Raw genomic sequence first — 20,564 nt, 5'->3', positions numbered from 1 at the left:
AAATCGATTAATGTTTCTATGGGGTTATGTTGACAGATGCCCAAGTTTATTGTATGACGTTTATGATCTATTTATTTCGACCACCAGTTATTGCTAAAGCCGTCTATAGGAAAACGGCGGAAGCAAAGTTGTACATCTAATAGAAATCGTGTAAAAATAGATGTTCTATTATCTGAAAAAGACTTGAAATTGTAAATACATCTTTTTATCTGCTTAATAGACATCAGCGGTGGTCTTATTAAATAAATCTTGGATGCAGTCGTAACGTTTAAAACTAATGCACTTGAGCTGAAAAATGATCCATTTTTAATATTATCTGTTAGGTAATGCGCCAATTATAATTAATATTGTTATGCCCCTGTTTTGCCAATGCCCATAGTGTAGCGAAGAGCACACGTTGCCGACGATTAGGCATTCGTCTGACAACAAGATCATCAGATTTGGATATAAGCTGTTTATGCGTACGGACATATCTCTTGATTGCTCCATTTAACATCTTTCGCGGTATTCTATTCTGCATTAATAAATGCTTCCTTGTTCTTCTTCTTAACATATTATTCATTTCAGCGGTTCAGGAGTGCGTGTCCGTGAGCGCGATCTCGTAAATCGGCCGCGCGGGCGTATTAAACTCTAGAAAAGTCTTTTAATTAATTTCGCTTGAATCAATCATCAATCGAAATGTTTTAATTAAATGTACTTAAAACAATCGTTAATTGAATGATGTGTTTAATTAAATTCAATCATTTCAATTGTCAATTAAAAAGTCTTTTAATTAATTCCGTGTGTTTTTGAATCATTTGTCAATCAAAAAGATTTAATTAAATGTACTTAAAACAATCGTCAGTTGAATGATATTTAATTGAATTCGATCGTTTCAATTATTAATTAAACGTGTAATTTAATTTAAAAAGTAATTAATTATTTGCAATCCTGGATGGCACATATCCCTGTGACTTTTATCACAGAAGAAAAGATGCTAATAAAATAATAATTTTAATTTTTTCAAAAATATTGTTATTACTCATAGAAATAATTTAATAAAAAAAACAGTTAAAATTTATTCAGAAGCTTGATTACAAAACAAGAAGAAAATTTTCTTTTTCGTATAAATTTAAATGTTCTTTCTTCTCTAACATCACATATACAATGTTGTTAAATATGTAATAAATCAATACAATTTACATACATTAACGCTGAATATAAAAAAATGTTTTACATTGTAAGATAGTATATCTAACATTAGACTATATGTACACATAAGGTAAACTAATTTAACTCGCGAATTTATAAACATATTAGTAACATATATAGCAAAAATACATGTTACACAACATATATTATGATGACTGATACATATGTACAATAATGTATATAGAGTGTTTTTGAAAAGTAGCAACAAATTTAAAGCAAAATTGAATAACTTTTGTTTTAAGTAATGCATGTTTGACAATGTCGTCTTAAAATGCTTGTAATAAATGAAAGAGACTCATTTAACCAGTGACTGATGGTCGCAACGTGGTCAAATGGATCACTCCATGATAAATACCTCTTGCAATAAAAAAAAGATTCGGTATTCCTTTACATTAGGGGACATCTCTTCGACCTTGATCTTGATATATGTTATAGAAGTGAGAATACTGATCAACTTTTCCTTATAAATTAATCGGCGGTTTCTTATAGTTTTCGAGATATATTTACATTAATTTATATTATTAATTTATTTATTAAAATAATATGGGAAATTAGGTAAATGAGAGTTCGGTATTTATATTTTTGGTATTTGTATTTATATTATATTTTTGACTTGTTGTACACTCATTCAAATCAAGAATATAATTTATATATACATAATCATTTATTGTGCATCAAGTACCGTATCAAACTCTCATTTGCCTAATTTCCTATATTATTTTAATTTCGAAAGTCCAACTAGTAATTCTTATTAATTTACATAAAACTTATTTTCAAAATTTCATTATTTTCTGTATATTGCATGATTTTCCATGCAAAGTGACTTTCACCCCACGTCCCCTGCTTAGGGGCACGCGACTTCCATCTCACATCTTCCCTCTTCTCCTGTTTAGGAGCGCGCGGCTTCCACGCAAAGCGAATTTCATTCTACTTTCCTCCCTGCTTCAGAAGCGTTCTATTTTCATTTGAAATTATCCTTGATAAGAGCGAGTCATTAGTAAGGCAAAGATCTAAATATCTTAGAAACTATAAGAAACCGCTGATTAATTTGTAAAGAAAAATTGATCAACCTTCATTTTTATAACATATATCAAGATCAAGGTCATTGAAAAGATATTCCCTGATGTAAAAGTTTACCAAAAATTCAAATAATTTTATAAATACTAATCTAACTTTATAATTATTTACTTAAATTAAGTAGCAAAGTTAAAACCTGACTTTAGGAAGAATACGAGATATTTAAAACTAAAAATGTTCGACAGATCTTTCATTCTTTTGAGTATGTTGTAAATTTCCTAAGGATAATATCCTGTATATGTGTAACTAAATATGTGTATAGATAGCACGCACACACGTACGCACGCATGCATCAGTATGTGCTCCGATAAATCTCCGATAAATCTAAGTTAACATGATGCTATAAATGTTAACATATAAATTTGTACACATATTGTAAAAATCAAATTCTTATAATAATAATAATAATAATAATAATAATAATAATAATAATAATAATAATATAATTATTAATATACGAGGTGATATATGTATTTTGATCTTAAAAAAAATATAGAAGATGCAAAAAAACTTATTTCTTTTTAGATGGAGGCGCCAAAAAGATACAAAGAGCACAGTTATTAAAATGGAACTACATGATTTTTTACTTAATTCCTTCAATTATTCCATATATAAAAGTATTAAGATAGTGAAATAAAAAAAATCAATGAGATTTACCAATATATAATAATATTATTATAGTGATAATATATTAATATTATATCACTATATACAATAAGAAATCAATTATCATTGGGCTATCAGTAAAAGTTGATGAAAATGATTAATGGAATAATTAACAGTTACGATAATAATTATAATCCTGTGTACACTTTTCGATTTGTATCGCATTTATATCTCTTAGCGATTTAAAAGATTTTATGCTTAGACGTATTAGCTCCTTTAATTTCGGATAAATTGCATTATTAATCCAATAGAAGCGTTACAGGTAGCAAGATTATATTTAACAATCGTTAGAATGAAGATATCAAATAATCTCTTGAAGTTTTTTGCTATTATAAATCTCTATATAAATTTCTAATGATTGAATAGTGATAATGATTCAATAGTTAAAATATTCACAAAAAGAGACAGCATTGATTACGCATGCATTTATTAATTTTTCTTTTGTTACACAATAGTCAGATATTCTGAAGCTAACTGAATCGGATCGATAGGATATGATGTTAAGACGCGAACCTTCTGTCCATCCTGAGTCATGAATTCGATCGTTTGTCCACCATCCGGTAGTCCAGCCTGGTCAATATTCCCAAGTTGATTAATCGTCGCAACAGTCGTAGCATCGGTATTCTCATCCTATAAAAATTTCGTTAAAGTATTTTATTAATATTATTGAATATATATAGCTGTAGATATCATTACAATTATCGAAACTATGAAAATCAAGTATACTACCAAATCAAGATACCCTAAGAACAATATATCCAAAATGCAGACATAAGACGTCCTGAAGATGTCCTCAAGATATTTATAAGATGTCTTATATATCTTTCCTGGACATACATGAATTTTAAGATATCCTTTGATGTCTTATAAGATGTGTCAATATTCTATAAACTATTAATATTAACAGATTTTTAATAGTGTAAATCGAAATTCAGTTAATATAAATTAAAATTGAAGAATATTAAAATTATTATAAGACGACTAAAAGACACAAAATAATAATAAGAATGCGGAGTCTACAATAGAAATTGTGGATAGTGGTAGGATCTTAAGTCATAGGAAATTGACCAATCATAGTCGATTATTCTCCTCATATTTAATTACGATTGGTCAATTTCCTACAAGACTCCATGATCATCCTCTATTGTAGACCGCATTAAGGGATGTCTGAAAGACGCCGTAAAGACGGCATAAAGTAAGTTCTGAGATATCTTTTATGTCGATATTCATAGTCGATTCTTATATTTGAAACTGTCTTAAGTACGATCTTAAGATATTAAGAAACTTTATTTTAGATCATATATGTGAGAACAAAATCAATACTAGAAATTAAAGGCTTATAACAGTCGAAGCTGAAGCTCTTTTAATGCTTAAAACTACAGTTTTAAGATGTCCGATTGTAAGCCAATCGGAAGAGAGAGAAAGAGAGGGCTGTATTAATATATTAAAATAGCATGTTACTTAAAATAGTCTTAAAATAAAAATGAATTATTAATACTATCCATAGACGTCTTTTTAAAAAATCCTAAAAAAATGTATAAGATTTTAGGTCATCTTTTAAGATATTCATAGTTCGTTCTTATTTTAAGATCATCTCAAGTAGTGTCTTAAAATGCTAATACGGCCCTCTGATTGGTTCGTGACATCTTAAGACTGTATTTAAGACGGCCTTGAATATACAAATCGACTATGAATACTACCCTAAAATGATATTGTAATGTAAATGATATTGTATAATGTAATGATATTGTATATAATATGTTCTCTGGTTTGAATTAGCAGAATTGCAAAATTCTATACAATTAAGTACATACAAAAATAACTATTGCAAACATCGACTCTATAAAAAAAGAAAAATTTTAAATATCATTTATTTTTGGCACATTTGTAATAATGCATCCTCAAATCATCGTTCCTAATTTTATCGATTTAAGTCCTCGTATACGATGCCCCGAACTCGATCGAGCATGCACGAAGACTACCGAATCATTTCTCACCAATTTTTCATGACATCGCATGCTGAGAGGGAGGGGGAGGAGGGGATACTAACGAAATCCGGAAAAATATAATCTGATGGCGCGAAATAAAAATGGCGATCGTGGTCTAAAAAGGCCTATTCTGCAGTATTTTTCCAATTAAGCTAAAACTTTATAGAAAATATTATTACGACATATAATGATTGTTTATGACGATCTTATCTTCAGGTTTTGTAGTTAAAAGTTAAAAAAAGGTAATTTCGCATGAAAGTCATGTGCCTCTTGGTAAGGGGAGGTGAAGTGGAAGTAGCTTCGCGAAAATCGTGCCCCGAAGCAGGGGGGTGAGATAGAATCGCATAGAAAATCGTACGCTCCGAAACAGGAAGAGAGATGGAATGAAAGTCGTTTCTCATAAAAAGTATGCTCTGAAGCAGAGGGGAAATGTGGTGGAAATCATTTCGCATGTTATCGGCTCCTAATAATCTTTTTTTTTAAATTCGTAGAAAAATGTAAGATTTCGAATGCTTCACATGGCTATTTGATATGATGCATATTAACGAAATTATTTCCATTTTTTTATACGGAAAAAGATCCACTTTTTCAAGATGTTTTATAATAAAGTTTAACTGCAAAAAATTTTGTTATTAAGTGTACATGATAGAGCAATTCTTGAAGAAGAAAAATCATCCCTGTAAATTGCTGTGCGACTGCTCAAAGATGAAGAAATTAAATTTTCCGCAGACAGGTTTTTAGTGAACAAATGGCTTTTTGCAAAAACTAATGAACAGGCTTGTTCAGACTAGATTTGTTCGTCATTACGAGGGCTATATTTTACGAGAATTTCAAATTTTGCGTTTAAATCTCGTTTGCGTTTAAATGTTTTTAATTTTTTTTTCTATTGAACTAATAGATCGATTTTAATGTTCCACGTCTCATTTTATAGTTATTTCGAATACCTACATTTTTTCATACAATCAATATCTTTCGTTTTATAAGCGAAAAACGTTTTTTGCAATGCAAGTGCTTTTTGCAATTATTCGATTTTTTTTTCGCATATTTTTTTCACAAGTTCCGAGTCTCGAACATACGCATTTCTTTTCTGATCTTTTCTGATCCTTTTGAAACTTTCGTGAAAAGAAATGCTGATTTATAATTTTTTTCTGGTAAAATTCTACTTCTATTAAACTATTCTTGCTACTCGAGTTTATGAAGGGGAGGTACTATATAACGCGCATGAAAAATTGTAAACAATTAAATATTTCGTAAACTGTTGCGTTTTAACATGATTTATACTATTCTGGATTAAGGGGAGGAGTACACTATTATTACAATTTATTAAAACTTACATTATTTAGGATGCCCCCCCGCCCCTTATTGATGCCTAGGATCACCAAGCGGCCGAGATTACCGAGAAAACATTTTCGGCCGCTTGAAATAAGCGACTAATGCGAGAAGGAGCTCGCTGTCTCGTTCACTGTCACGCGCCGCAGGCAAGATATGGCTAGCGCTTGTTTGTATTACAGCGTCGCATCACGATAAATGGCCGAACTTATAAGCATGGAAAAGTGACGTTTTGATGATGAAATTTATGTTACGTGCCATTTCGTTATTATTTGCTTAATTGTGAAAATATGACTTGTCTCGTACTTATCAAAGTCGTAATCATCGATGAAAACTAAAGTTATCTTGGAATTTTATATATAAAAGGGTATATTTTATTTTCAACATCTGTCGAACTATGTGTTTCTGTCCGAATATAGGCTTTATGTGCCTTTTATGATCATCTGATTGTCAAGAAGGAAAGGACAGTTTTCATTCATTTTTATAAGTGTTTTAAAGTGATTATCATTTCGTTTCATTTACATTGTCTTTATTTAAAAATGGCAACATAAATTAAAGTGTCATTCCTCGCTTCGACGTCACGATTACAATATGGCTGCCGTGATTAGTCAGGAACCTTAAAATAATTATCTTTTTTTACAATTATAATATCGAGAAAATTAAGTAAATTAATTAATTATCTATTATCGCCTAATTCAATCGTAAATTTTAATCTCGAATGATACTCATTAAAAACTTTCAATAATAAATCTATATTTGACGGATAAATTACAAGAAATAAATATGTCATCCACGTATCTGTAATTACAATCAACTATAAAAAGCAATTTTTTTAAAGAAGATGTTTCGAGGTCTTGTAAAACAAAATTCGGAATGATAGGTAATAATGGAGACTCTATCGAGGTGCCATAAAATTGTTTATATATTTTATTGTTAAATGTGAAAAATGTGGAATTCAAACTATTTTCAAGGCCTCAATAAATTCTGATCATGAACGTAAAACCTCGCGTAAAACTTTTTAACATAACTGTTTAGATGTTCCTTGAAATGAGAATTTTATCTAAGTAAGTTGCAAGATTATGGAGAGGACTACCAATGAATGAGATAATAATGCGTAATGGATTACCTGGTTTATAAATTTTTGGTAATCCATAAACCTTCGGTAGCGTAGGGTTAGACGAATTTAAAAAATGCATAACGCTAAACATAAATTCTTCCACCTCTATCCTTCTACCTCTTTAATATGATTTTGAGATTATTAATTAACTTATACTACTGAATTCTTTTTCAATAGTGTATAGGTATCTGCATCCGATAACATTCCAATCTATCCCTATAATTAGATTTATCAAGAATAATAATAGTGTTATCCTTATCAGCGCGAGAATAAAATATCTAGATTATTTTTAAGCAATTTTTTTGTGACTAATACAGATTCAGAAATCATATCGTCAATATTTGTTTTATTATTTTTTATTTTACTAATGTTAAAACTCTTACTAGTGTAAAAACATGAGAAAATTTTATTACGAAAAACTTTTCTTGTTTTCAATTTGAATAAATTGTTGTGTTGGATAATGTGTTTTATGCATTCTAACCTCGTGTTTTCTATATTGTTAGGAAAAAGACAAAAATCCTTCATCAAGCTGTAATAATCATTGAACATCATTCGGTATATTAACATTGGAAAGATTAATAAATCACTTGTCGTTGAAAAATCAGTTAAAAAATCAAAATTATTTTTAAACTCCAAAGTCTTAAGCACTACTTTATGATTTTCCATGTCAGATATTAAATTTGGTTTCTCAAGTGAAAATCTTTTAGTTTCACCTATATTAAGTTGATTTTGAGTTGTGACATAGTAAGTGATCTATGTGTCTTTTTATTATTTGTATTCTGCCTTTCTTTCAATCAATATAATTTCTTAAAAATCCTATTATAATTCTTTATTATAGTTCTTATTAAGAGCAATTTGCTATGATTTAAAAAAGTCATTATAAATATTGATAGTTGAAATAATGATAGTTCGCTTGTTGTAAATGTTACACAGATCCTAAATCTAAGAGAATTGTTTGAATGCGTCTGAAATCTGCAAATTCATGATATTGTAAATCATTTTATTTATACTGTTTCTAGTATAAACTTTAAAATTGTGATTATGAAACTTAAGATTAGAGATGTGTTTTGTATTTAAATGTTAAGGATGTAAATCTCAACATGAGATTAATTCCAATTTAAGACTTTTACAACTACTCAAAAACTCAATCTTCAACAAATTACATGACAATTGTTTGTTCCAATTAATCCGAATCTTAAGCCGAACCTTTTAACAATATGTGTTGTTTTAACAATATGTGTAAACCAAAGTTACATTTGATGAAATAAAAAAATGACTGCTCATTGTAATAACGCACATTTCAATTAAATACTCTTATTTTCATGTATTTTTTAGAATAGAGAATACATATTATTTGGATTGAATTTAGGAAATTACACATGTGATATCACATACTGATTATTTTTTAATATAAGTATACTACTTGGGTTACTATTACTTTGATAGATTCGGAATAAATATAATTTAGCATTTGGATTTTATTTTTACTTAACTAAAAAAATAAAAATACGAGGGCAAGTCAATAAGTTTTTAGAAAAATATAGTAAAACACATTTTTTTTGATCGATTTATTTTTATTTCTCAATATAGTCTCCTTTCGATACATTTGATCCAACGATTCTCCAACTTTTTCAAGCCGTCCGAATAATATGATTTGTCCAACCCTTCAAAATAAATCTCTGTTTCGGCGATAAGCTGCTCTCTATTAATGAATCTCTTTCCTCCGAACCATTTTTTCAAGTTTAAAAACAGGAAATAGTCGCAAGGGGCTAAATCTGATGAATATGCTGGATGGGGAAGCAATTCGTAATGGAATTCGTTGAATTTGGCCATCAGTGCCGAGCACGTGTGAACCCGTACATTGTCTTGATGGAAGAGTACTTTTTTCTTCGCCAAATGGGGACGTTTTTTCTTAAAATGTTGTTGAAAAAGTCCAATAAGGCTGCGTAATAATCGTCGTTTGCTTCGACGGAAGATAATCAATATGAATTATATCGCGTGCATCCCAAAAAACTGTGGCCATTACCTTTCCAATCAACTTTACGGTCTTCGCCTTCTTCGGAGCTGGTTCACTCGGTGAAGTCCATTGTTTTGATTGTTCCTTCGTCTCGAGTGTGAAATAATGATCCATGTTTCGTCCACAGTAATGAATCGATACAGAAATTCATCTGGATTACGTTGAAATATCTCCAAATATTGTTTTCACATGGTCGCGCTTATGATCCACAGTGAGCAAACGCGGCACCCATCTTGTCGAGTTTTTTCATACCCAATTGTTCGTGCAAAATTGAAATCATAAAATTGAAATCACATGTGATATACCTGTGGCCTCAATAAGTTGCGCGCACTTTCACTCGTCGATCAGTCAAAACAATATTTTTACAATGGATTTTATCGATGATTTCTGATGTAGCAGCCTCAATTGGACGTCTCGAACGAGATGCATCACATATGAATGTACGATCACGTTTAAATTCATTCACCCAATTGTACAATTGCAAACGCTGATGCAGATGTGCTATGAACATTATCCAACTCGGCTTTGATTTCTTTCAGCATTAAACCTTTCATATGTAGATGTTTGACTGCACGAAACTCATTTTTTTCCATTTTGCAAAAAATACAAAGATTGTTCGTTTTAATCGTCTACAGAAATGAAACCACGCGAATTTCGTTCAAAATTTGACAATAATCAGCTGAGAGATGCTATTTGTCCAAAAGTAATGTGACATGACATTACGAGTGCCCTCTGACAGATTTTCTAAGAACTTATTAACTTGCCCTCGTATTATGATTTTATTAGCTAAAAGAAATCAAACATTATTTTTTAAGAAAAATTAAAAGTATTATAGGACCACTTTCATTACTTAAAAATAGTTATACAACATTAGCATTTCAACAAAAAATTACTGCTCACTGTAGTAACGTACAGTTCAATTAAATACTCTTATTTTTATATATTTTTTAGAAATGTATTTTATAATATAATTGGCATAGTTTAAAGATTTTACACGTTTTTTAAAAATTATTACTTTGATATAATAATTTGGAAAGTAAGTTTGGAAAAGATTGGAATAGAAAGTTTTTTCTTTCTTCAAGAAACATATACTTGGTGCCTTTTTTACGTTTAACTTTATAGTTTAAGCTTCTATTTATGCCCAGTAGAAAAACTGAGTGTGGAAGTACTGCATAAAGTCAAATGACAGAAAATCTGCTGTTTGTAACATTTGCGGTGCAACTTTCGAATATTCCGATTCAATAAAAGTTCATTGAATAGGCACTTGAAAAGCATACATGTACATATTGTTATGAGTCACGAGAACAGCACGGGAAATCACAATGAACAAAGAGATCACATCGAGAATAGGTAAATAATGTTAATACAGATATTATGAAATGTATATCTTATAACTGAAATGAACCAACTTTCAGTGAAGAAAAACTATATGATAAAATATAAATAATAGGAAGTATACACTAGATGTTTTAAACGAAAGTTATATATTTAAAATTATAATATAATAACGTAAACGTTTCGGTCAAGATTTGATCATCATCAGTACATAACAATATCAAGATGTTAAATAAAGAAATACATAAAATTAAACGATGAAAGCTAATCAAAAAAGAGGGTAAAACAATTTTACAATCGTTATGGTACGACGAGTTAACAGAGTAAGTTGAAATCCAGAAATTGAAGTTGAACAATCGCTTATGAAGTATTTTCTATTACATTTAGGATTCCTTATTACAAAAAGCAAAGTACGAAAGGGGTGTTATCAATCGGGCTATTAGACAAAATTTTATTCCTTTCCCATCCTAAGTTTCACACATGAGAAAAATATTATTTAATTAATATTCTTTAAAAAATGGATACCTATTGGAATTTTTATTCGCAACTATTAACAGGATCAAAGTATTGTTGTTTTTTAAAAATAATTTCGAAAATATCAATGAACACAAAGATAATGTCAGCTCGGATTCCATTAAAATTTTTAAAAAATATTTCATCATTCCTTATTTTAATAAAAGATCTGAAAAATTTAAATCTATCACAAAAACATTTGATTTCAATATTACTCATAAACCAATAAATTGAATAAATACCTTCATTAAAACAGGCAAAGATTAAAAAAGAAGATCACTCAAATGTGGTATATAAAATAAACTGTCTCGATTACAAGTATTCATACGTAGGACAGATAAAAAGGAAACTGACACGTTTAAAAGAACATACAAATGATTTCAAAAAACCAACGAATACTTTGTTATCTCTCGTCACAAATTAGATCATAATCATACGATTGATTGGAATAATACTATCGTTCTTGACTCCGAACAATTTTATTATAAAAGGATGATCTCCGAGATGATACATATCAAAAGACAAGAATTGGGTTTAAACAAACAGAGAGACGGAACTTTCCTGAAATCTATCTACCAGTCATTGAAAAAAGCCTCATCAATAGAATAACCTTCTCCACTTTCATTTCCTCTCCTTTTCCATTAACAATGTATAAAGACGTCGCTAGCTACGGGCCATCACATTTTTGTTAGCAATAATTCTTACTTAAGGTAATTCTTACTTAAGGTAATTCTTACCTAAGGTCCAATTTTTGTCTTTAATTTGTACTATTAACTCTGAATTACACTTGCGAGGATTTGCGTCACAAAATACGTGGTAAGTAATTATTGCTATGAAACTTAACTGATTCTCACGAATAATAATGTATCGTAAAGTAATATTGTCGAAAACTATTTTCTTTCTTAATTTAAATAGAATCTGGAAATTCCGTTTTTTTTTACACGAAATCGCACTTCTTGTAATAAGGAATCTTAAACGTAATAAAAAATACTTCATAACCGATTGTTCAACTTCAATTTCTGGATTTCAACTTACTCTGTTAACTCGTACCATAACGATTGTAAAATTGTTTTATCATCTTTTTTGATTAGCTTTCATCGTTTAATTTTATGTATTTCTTTATTTAACATCTTGATATTGTTATGTACTAATGGTCAAATCTTGACCGAAACGTCTACGTTGTTATATTATAATTTTAAATATATGACTTTCGTTTAAAACATCCATGTATGTTTCCTATTATTTATATTTTGTATTTTTAAGCCAAACATCTTCAAAGTTTTTATAAATTATATAAAGATAAAATTTTAATGTCACAATAAATAATTCAAATTGTAGCTTTTTTTAAAAAAATAACGTCATATTTCAATGTTTTTACATTTTTCTGTGATTGTTATAACATAATTTTGATAATTTTAAATAAAATAAACATAATACATGTTATACGATTTTATGTCAGAAATGATTCTATTTTATTATATTATATGTGTTTCAGTGAAACAGAACGAACTTACTTTTAATTATGCAAGAAAATGTCTCATGATTATATCAATTATCAGTATTCACAGTTAATATATTTCCGAATTCTATAATATTTTATTTTCCTTGTCAGAGATGATTCATCAAATGAAGGGAATGCAGAAAACATAAGATGTAGGAAATTTAATTACTAACAGCTCCATTGCTTCGTCATCTTCGAACATACAATACTTCAAACATAAGTAAGATGGTATTAAAAATCTTATTGCCTAATAAAAATTTTAATTTTGATTTTTTTACTATTAACCGTGTATTCGAATTTACGCCGAAATCTTTTCCAGTCTTGAAATGCAAGAGTACTAACAATTTCCTTATATTGCTAATAGATAATATAAGACAAAAAAAAATGAAAGGTTGATAGAGTATGTAACTTAACAAGAAAAAATATCTTAAGCGCTTGCCCGTTTAATTGTAGTAAATCAATTACCGCTATCTGAAAGCGAAGGCTATCGCCAATGGCAACAATAGAATCTGACTATGTGATCTCTGCAACAAAATAAATTCTTTCGCGATTATAATTAATTTACGATGAAATAAAGACCATATAGCAGAGATGCAACGTCAAGATGCAAGTATATCATGCTCGACGAATATTTGGAATATTTCTCTTTCACAAGATGCATTCTTATTAATTATGATGCAAGATGCATTTTTATCAATTACGGCACATTATATCGATAAAGAAAAATGGAAACTGAAGCATTATACTTTATGCGATCAGATTAGAAGAACGACATACCGTTGAAAATATAGCTCTGGCTTTGAAAATGGTATTTTTTGATTGGAATATAGAAAACCAAATTTTTACATTAGTACACGACAATGTATCTAATATGATAATCGCGGAAAAAATTTTACAAAGTTCAAGAGAATATATTAATAATATATTAATTGTGCAGCTCATATTTTACAACTAACCGTAAATAATGCATTGCATTTGGAGCTATCATACAAAAAGCAAGAAAAATTGTAGAACATTAAGCACGGACAATACAAAAGTTACATAAAACTCAAATAAAACTTAATTTTCCAGAAGAAGCATTGATTCAAAGTTATCCCACAAGAGGGAATTCAATGTATTACATGTATGAATAGTTATACAAAAACAGAATTCTTATTTTGGCAGTATTGAATAATACTTCCTTGACAAAACCAGCGCAAGCACGAAATTTAGAAATAATCGCGAACAAATGATCGATTATAAATGAATTAGTGACATTTTTGAAGCCTTTGCAATGTGTAACCATATTTTATTCCTCATCTGAAATTACGATATCTTTGGTTCCAGTAAGCATCATAGATCACAATCATCTGGCAGAAGATATTTTGGATGTGGAATGATATTAGAGATGGAAATCTCGTTTGTATTGAAATGTATACTTCGTCAATCTCTTACTAGGTGCTTCGATACGAAATAATCAAAAAGTTAGCATACATTAAGTATATTAACACAAGTTTTTTCGATCCTCGTCACAAGAAATTGATAGCCGAATCATGCGAAGTCGAAAAAATAAAAATAAGATTTTATTAAGGAAAAATTACAGAGAATACAGGATATTTTCTTACCTAATACTTCTTTAGATTGTAAATATATATTTTTTTTTTAATGTTGAATTAGAAGTAATTTTTTTTAAGCTCAAAATTGTATATACATCTTCGTCAAAAAATGAGTGAAATTTAAATTTTAAAAACGAGTTTTAATTATTTGAAGTTTCTACTTTTGAGAAGTTATTATATTATTTTAGTTTTTTTATAAGCTTGGTAATTTTTACATATAAAAAACTACGAGTTGCTGTACAAAGTGAAAAATTATTTTCTTACTTTGCAGACCTGTATTATGTGCACAAAAACAGTTTTGCAAACATTTTCGACTATGTATCGTAAAAGCTTAAAGTTTTTCTTATAAAATTGTTTTTCTTTTAAATGTTTCTACGATTTTTTGTTATTGAATTAAAATAGAAAATATCTATTATCGACATTAACTTCGATGCACTCGAAGAAAATTCGCAGAAAATTATAACTTTAGACTTCATTTTTCAAAAAGAAAAATTTAAATATGGAACCGGGTTAGCAAAAACAATTGTATCATTTTTAAATGAAAGTAACAGTTAATCATAATAAATCATCTCTCGAATGGTGGAAGATGCGAACGAAAAAATATCCAGCACTAGCAGAACTTGCGAAAAAATATTTGACCATACCAGTAACATTTGCAAGTTCGGAAAGAGCTTTTTCACGGATAATACATATATTGTTAATAACGAAGCTGCCTATCTCCAGACACAACAAATTTTTCAGTTTTTTTTATATGAAAACAATTTTTTTCCAAAATAAAATTTATGGCAAATGTGTGTGTATATATGCATTTGTGTATACTCATCAATTAAAAAGTTACAATATAATAGTTGTTTTCTATGATTTTCGAAATGCAGCCTATTCACCGAGCGTTAGTCTATTTACTGATTCATAAGAACCAATTGCTCGGTAAGCAGCCTGCATTCTAAAACCCATTAAAAGAAAAGTATTGCAATTTTTTAATTCGGTGAGTAAGAACATATATAGATGTTATGTGTGTAGATGTATATATATATATATATATATGGAGTGTTCATTTTAATTAACATTTTTTTCTATTATGTGAATTTAATTATGTAAGTATAATAAATTATTCTAAACTTTAGTATTTAATTATACAATAATAAGCATAATATATGAGAGTAGCAATTTCAATAGAAGTGCATTCCATTATGTACATATTTATATCTTACAAAGTAAAGTATTGTTTAATTGTAACAGTGTAGTTATATTAACGTATTATTGTACCATAATATCTCGATAAAAAATTGGGTAATTATACATATTAATGGACACCGTGCTGATGACCTTGACCTTGACATATTGTCAAGATCATGATTCTGAGTAACTTTACCTTAGCAACTATAGTAGATGGCGGTCTCTTATAATTTCTAAGATATTTAGACTCAAAAGTCTAATTTATGTGATATATCTTTCCGTTAAAGAATAAACCCCAACACTAGAAGAATAAATATAAATGTATTATACTTCATATAGCTACTATTTTATTTTAGCAATTCTACTTTGGACTTTCCATGCCAAGCAACTCTCATCCCCCTCCCCCTCCCTGCAAAGGGGCACACGACTTTACCTTTGACTCTCACTTTCTCTCCCCCCCCCCCCTGCAAAGGGGCGTCGGACTTCCATAATTGTACTGTTTGACACCATATGTCAAGTCGCAGTCGTCGGCACAATGACCCCCCTACAGTGCACGACTATCAAACATATTTTAAAGCAGGGAATTCTCATATTATATATATAGTTATATATATAGTTGAATTTTTTTTGTTAATAACTTTTTAACGACCTAAAATCTGTCGGAAGTCACTTACGGCTATGATGTAGACAACATATGTCAAGGTCATCGGGGTTCGTTAATGTATATAATTATCAAAAATTGTTTATAAAAAAATATATGTTTATAAATATAAATATTATAATTTTATATATATATATAAATTTTAGTTTCTTTTGTAAAATTTCTATTTAATACCAAAAAATAGTGATTAAGAGACGACGTAATATTAATATATTAGGTGTACAACTTTGCTTCCGCCGTTTTCCTATAGATGGCTTTAGCGGTAAGTGGTGGTCGAAATAAATAGATCATAGACGTCATACAATAAACTTGGGCATCTGTCAACATAACCCCATAGAAACATTAGTCGATTTGTATCTGCATCATAAAGTTATTCTCGATTGAAAATGTCAATTTACGAGCCAAATTCTCGTCATTTGCGGGAGGTTTTAATTTTTGCTTCAATATGAAGAAATCTGCGGCTGAGGCTCATCGAATGCTCTCAAATACTTATGGTGAGGTCGCTATTAGTGAAAGAACGTGTCGTGAGTGGTTTCAACGCTTCAAGAACGGTGATTTTGACGTCCAAGGACATGCTCTGTATTTGGTGGGTCCAGCTCGACGTAATGTATTACTGAACTGTTAAAACCGACTGAAACAATCACAGGCGATCGGTATCGAACGCAATTGATGCGTTTGAGCCGAGCATTGAAAGACAAACGGCCGCAATACAACGAGAGACACGATAAAGTGATTTTGCAGCATGACAATGCTCGACTCCATGTTGCGAAAGTGGTCAAGACATACTTGGAAACGTTGAAATGGGAAGTTCTACCCCATCCGCCGTATTCTCCAGACGTTACTCCCTCTGACTATCACTTGTTTCGATCAATGGCACACGGCCTGGCTGACCAGCACTTCCGATCTTAAAGAAGTAAAAAATTGGATCGATTCGTGGATAGCCTCAAAAGATGATCAGTTTTTTCGACGCGGGATTCGTACGCTACCCGAAAGATGGGAGAAAGTAGTGGTCAGCGATGGACAATACTTTGAATCATAAATGTATAACCAGTTTTTTACAATAAAGCCTCGAATTTCGGAAAAAAACGGCGGAAGCAAAGTTGTACACCTAATAATATATGAAGTAATTAATATGAATAATATTATTAGAGTCCAACAAGAATGTTAATAGCAATTCTGATAACGCGTAGAATATCGAATTTACCAACATTATCGACTCATATATCGAGGATATCACGTGCCCGAAGATAGTGTTAGGCCCGATTGAATCAATGTTACTTTAACTTTAAGCAAAGCTGTCTTTGTCTCTCTTTCGCTTTAAAGCGAGACGGAGAGAGTTTTAAGTCTTGCTAAAGTCAAAATAACCTTGGTGCAATCGGCCCTTAGAAAGCGAAGCGAGATGTTTAAGATAAGATTTATGTTGTCGCGGTTGCGAAACCAATATTCAGTTTTGTATTGAATGTGTTTCATTAAATATCAATAGTTGGAATCGAGGGCGAATTTTCTTTCTCCACAAATATTAATAATTAAAAAGATAAAATTTTCGCATTGTTTCCTTCACACAAAATTAAATTTGAAAAATGAAAAAAATTGACGGCATGTAATCGTGTACAGCACGCACACACACGCGCGCGCGCAACCATACACGTATACATATAGAGAATTAAAAATGTATATATAAATATATATGATTAGAGTGAAAATGCTTGTATATTTTCAAAACAAATTAAATAAAGGCTTATTTCGAGCTTATAATTAGGATTAGAGAAAACTGAGACTCTCAGATACTACAAACGTCCCTAAGAATGAATTTATTAATGCGGTTAAATTTATCTTAACATCAACATATTTTACATTTAATGGAATTCAATGGAATCATTTATGAACAAACATTTGGTACACCTATGGGTTCTCCCCTTTCCCCTTTTATATCTGATATTGTGATGGAGATTTAGAAGAGAGAATATTGAATTTTCTAGAATTTTGGATTTCCAGTTACTTTAGATGTTGATAATGTCTTTATGATCGCCTAAAGATAAGATTACTCAGATTTTAAATTCTTTTAATGATAGCAGCATGATAGATTCAAATTTACTGAATATGAGGAAGACCATTGTTTGAATTTTCTGAATCTGTCGGTTATCAATAAAGATAATAAAATTTTAAATTAGTATCATAAAAAAACGTTTTCGGGCAGGTATTTATCTTTCTTTTCAAATCATTCCACATGTCGTAAGATCAAAACTATGTATAATCTTGTAGAACGATATTATTATCGAATTCTGCATTTTATAATAAGAACTTAGAATTAATAATAGAGATTTTGAAGAATAACGGCTATCCTTTCAAAACGAATTAAATTAATTTAATTGTATCAATAAAAGAATTAAAAGTTTGGCCAACAAAAGTCCTCAATGATAAATAATAATACTAGCTCGGATGTTGGTGACAATGATGAAGTTTTAAGAAACTTAATAATTTTTCCATATATAAAATTCATTTCCAATAAAATTATTAAGTCTATTAACAAATTTACAAATATGATTGGCTATAGGTGCTTACAAACAAGCTTAATAAATTTATTAAAGTTCATAAAGACAAAAATCAACAGAAAAAAAATAATAACGTCATATACAAATTAAATTGTAATAACTGTGATGCCTCTTATGTTAGACAAACTAAAAGGCATCACAGTTACAGACAAGAATTAAAGAACATCGCAATAACTTAAAATTAGATCAATCCAAACACTCAGTAATCATGAAACATATCACTGAAACAAATCATAATTTTTTAATTGGGTAAAAGTTAATATACTTGATTTTGAAAAGAATTGAAAAAATATTGCAAAAAAATATTTCTGAAATGATTCATATTAAAGAACAAAAATGATTTAAATTTAATGAAAGATATTGAGTTATTGGACATCTCTTATTTTAACATATTGGAAGACATATGTGAATATATAGTAAATTATTACAGCTTTGAATAAACTTGTTTTTACATTCGATTTTATTGACTTACTCTTTTATTTGACTTACACATCACATCAATCAATTTTCAAACGAGTAACAAACAATTTCTAATTTTAATGTATTTGACCAGATCTTCGATTGCTTTTTACCGAGCTTTTTACCGAGCACTAATTTATAATTTTACCGTTACTTTTTAAATTTTTGGTAACATCTAAATTGAGCAAAAAACAAAAACGCGATTTTATAATATAATAATGTTTTGATACAGAATTAAACTACTATTTTGATTAGAAAAGAAATGTCTTTGAATTGTGATATAATTTCTTTTAAAAAGAATTTGGAAAATCCTTCAATAGGAGTATATACAAATATGTATACTTAGATTTCATTATATACAAATTAAAGATAATCCCACTTGGATTATATTCTTTATTTACTTATCATAGAGTTTAACTTGACGCTAGTTATTGATATAAAATATTTTATATTAGGTGTACAACTTTGCTTCCGCCGTTTTCCTATAGATGGCTTTAGCGGTAAGTGGTGGTCGAAATAAATAGATCATAGACGTTATACAATAAACTTGGGCATCTATCAACATAACCCCATAGAAACATTAATCGATTTGTGTCTGCATCATAAAGTTATTCTCGATTGAAAAGTTTACGAGCCAAATTCTCGTCATTTGCGGGAGGTTTAATTTCTTGCTTCAATATGAAGAAATCTGCGGCTGAGGCTCATCGAATGCTCTCAAATACTTATGGTGAGGTCGCTATTAGTGAAAGAACGTGTCGTGAGTGGTTTCAACGCTTCAAAAACAGTGATTTTGACGTCGAAGACCGGCATAGCGGTGGAAGAGAGAAGGTTTTCGAAGATGCAGAATTGGAGGCATTACTTGAGCAAGACTCGTGTCAAAATCAAGAAGAATTGGCACGATAATTGGGAGTGACTCAACAAGCCATTTCAAAACGCCATTTCAAAACGCCTCAAAGCCATGGGAATGATTCAGAAGCAAGGAAATTGGGTGCGAATTGAAGCCGAGAGATGTTGAACGGTGTTTCTTTGCTTGTGAACAGCTGCTTGAAAGGCAAAGACGGAAGGGATTTCTGCATCGCATTGTGACTGGGGACGAAAAATGGGTTCATTATGATAATCCCAAGCGCAGAAAATCATGGGGAGTTCCCGGCCATGCTTCCACGTCGACGGCCAAACCGCACGGCTCCAAGGTCATGCTCTGTATTTGGTGGGACCAGCTCGGCGTAGTGTATTATGAACTGTTAAAACCGACTGAAACAATCACAGGCGATCGGTATCGAACGCAATTGATGCGTTTGAGCCGATCATTGAAAGACAAACGGCCGCAATACAACGAGAGACACAATAAAGTGATTTTGCAGCATGACAATGCTCGACCCCATGTTGC

The 20,564-nt window shown here is 30.1% G+C and overlaps 1 protein-coding gene across 1 annotated transcript in view; it reads right to left on the bottom strand.

The window, feature by feature from the left end:
- Positions 1-3,378: 3,378 nt before the first annotated feature.
- LOC105622987 (zinc finger protein 420-like) overlaps positions 3,379-20,564 on the bottom strand; it is a 75,127-nt gene continuing 57,941 nt past the window's right edge. The window contains exon 14 of the mRNA XM_012204389.1: positions 3,379-3,564. Coding sequence (XP_012059779.1) covers positions 3,379-3,564 — 186 coding nt within the window. The remainder of the gene's footprint in view (positions 3,565-20,564) is intronic.

Source organism: Atta cephalotes, assembly GCF_000143395.1.
Source record: "Atta cephalotes unplaced genomic scaffold scaffold00051, whole genome shotgun sequence".
Taxonomy (NCBI): Eukaryota; Metazoa; Arthropoda; class Insecta; order Hymenoptera; family Formicidae; genus Atta; species Atta cephalotes.
The sequence above is the reverse complement of the archived record's forward strand: the minus strand, read 5'-3'. Positions and strand labels throughout refer to the sequence as shown.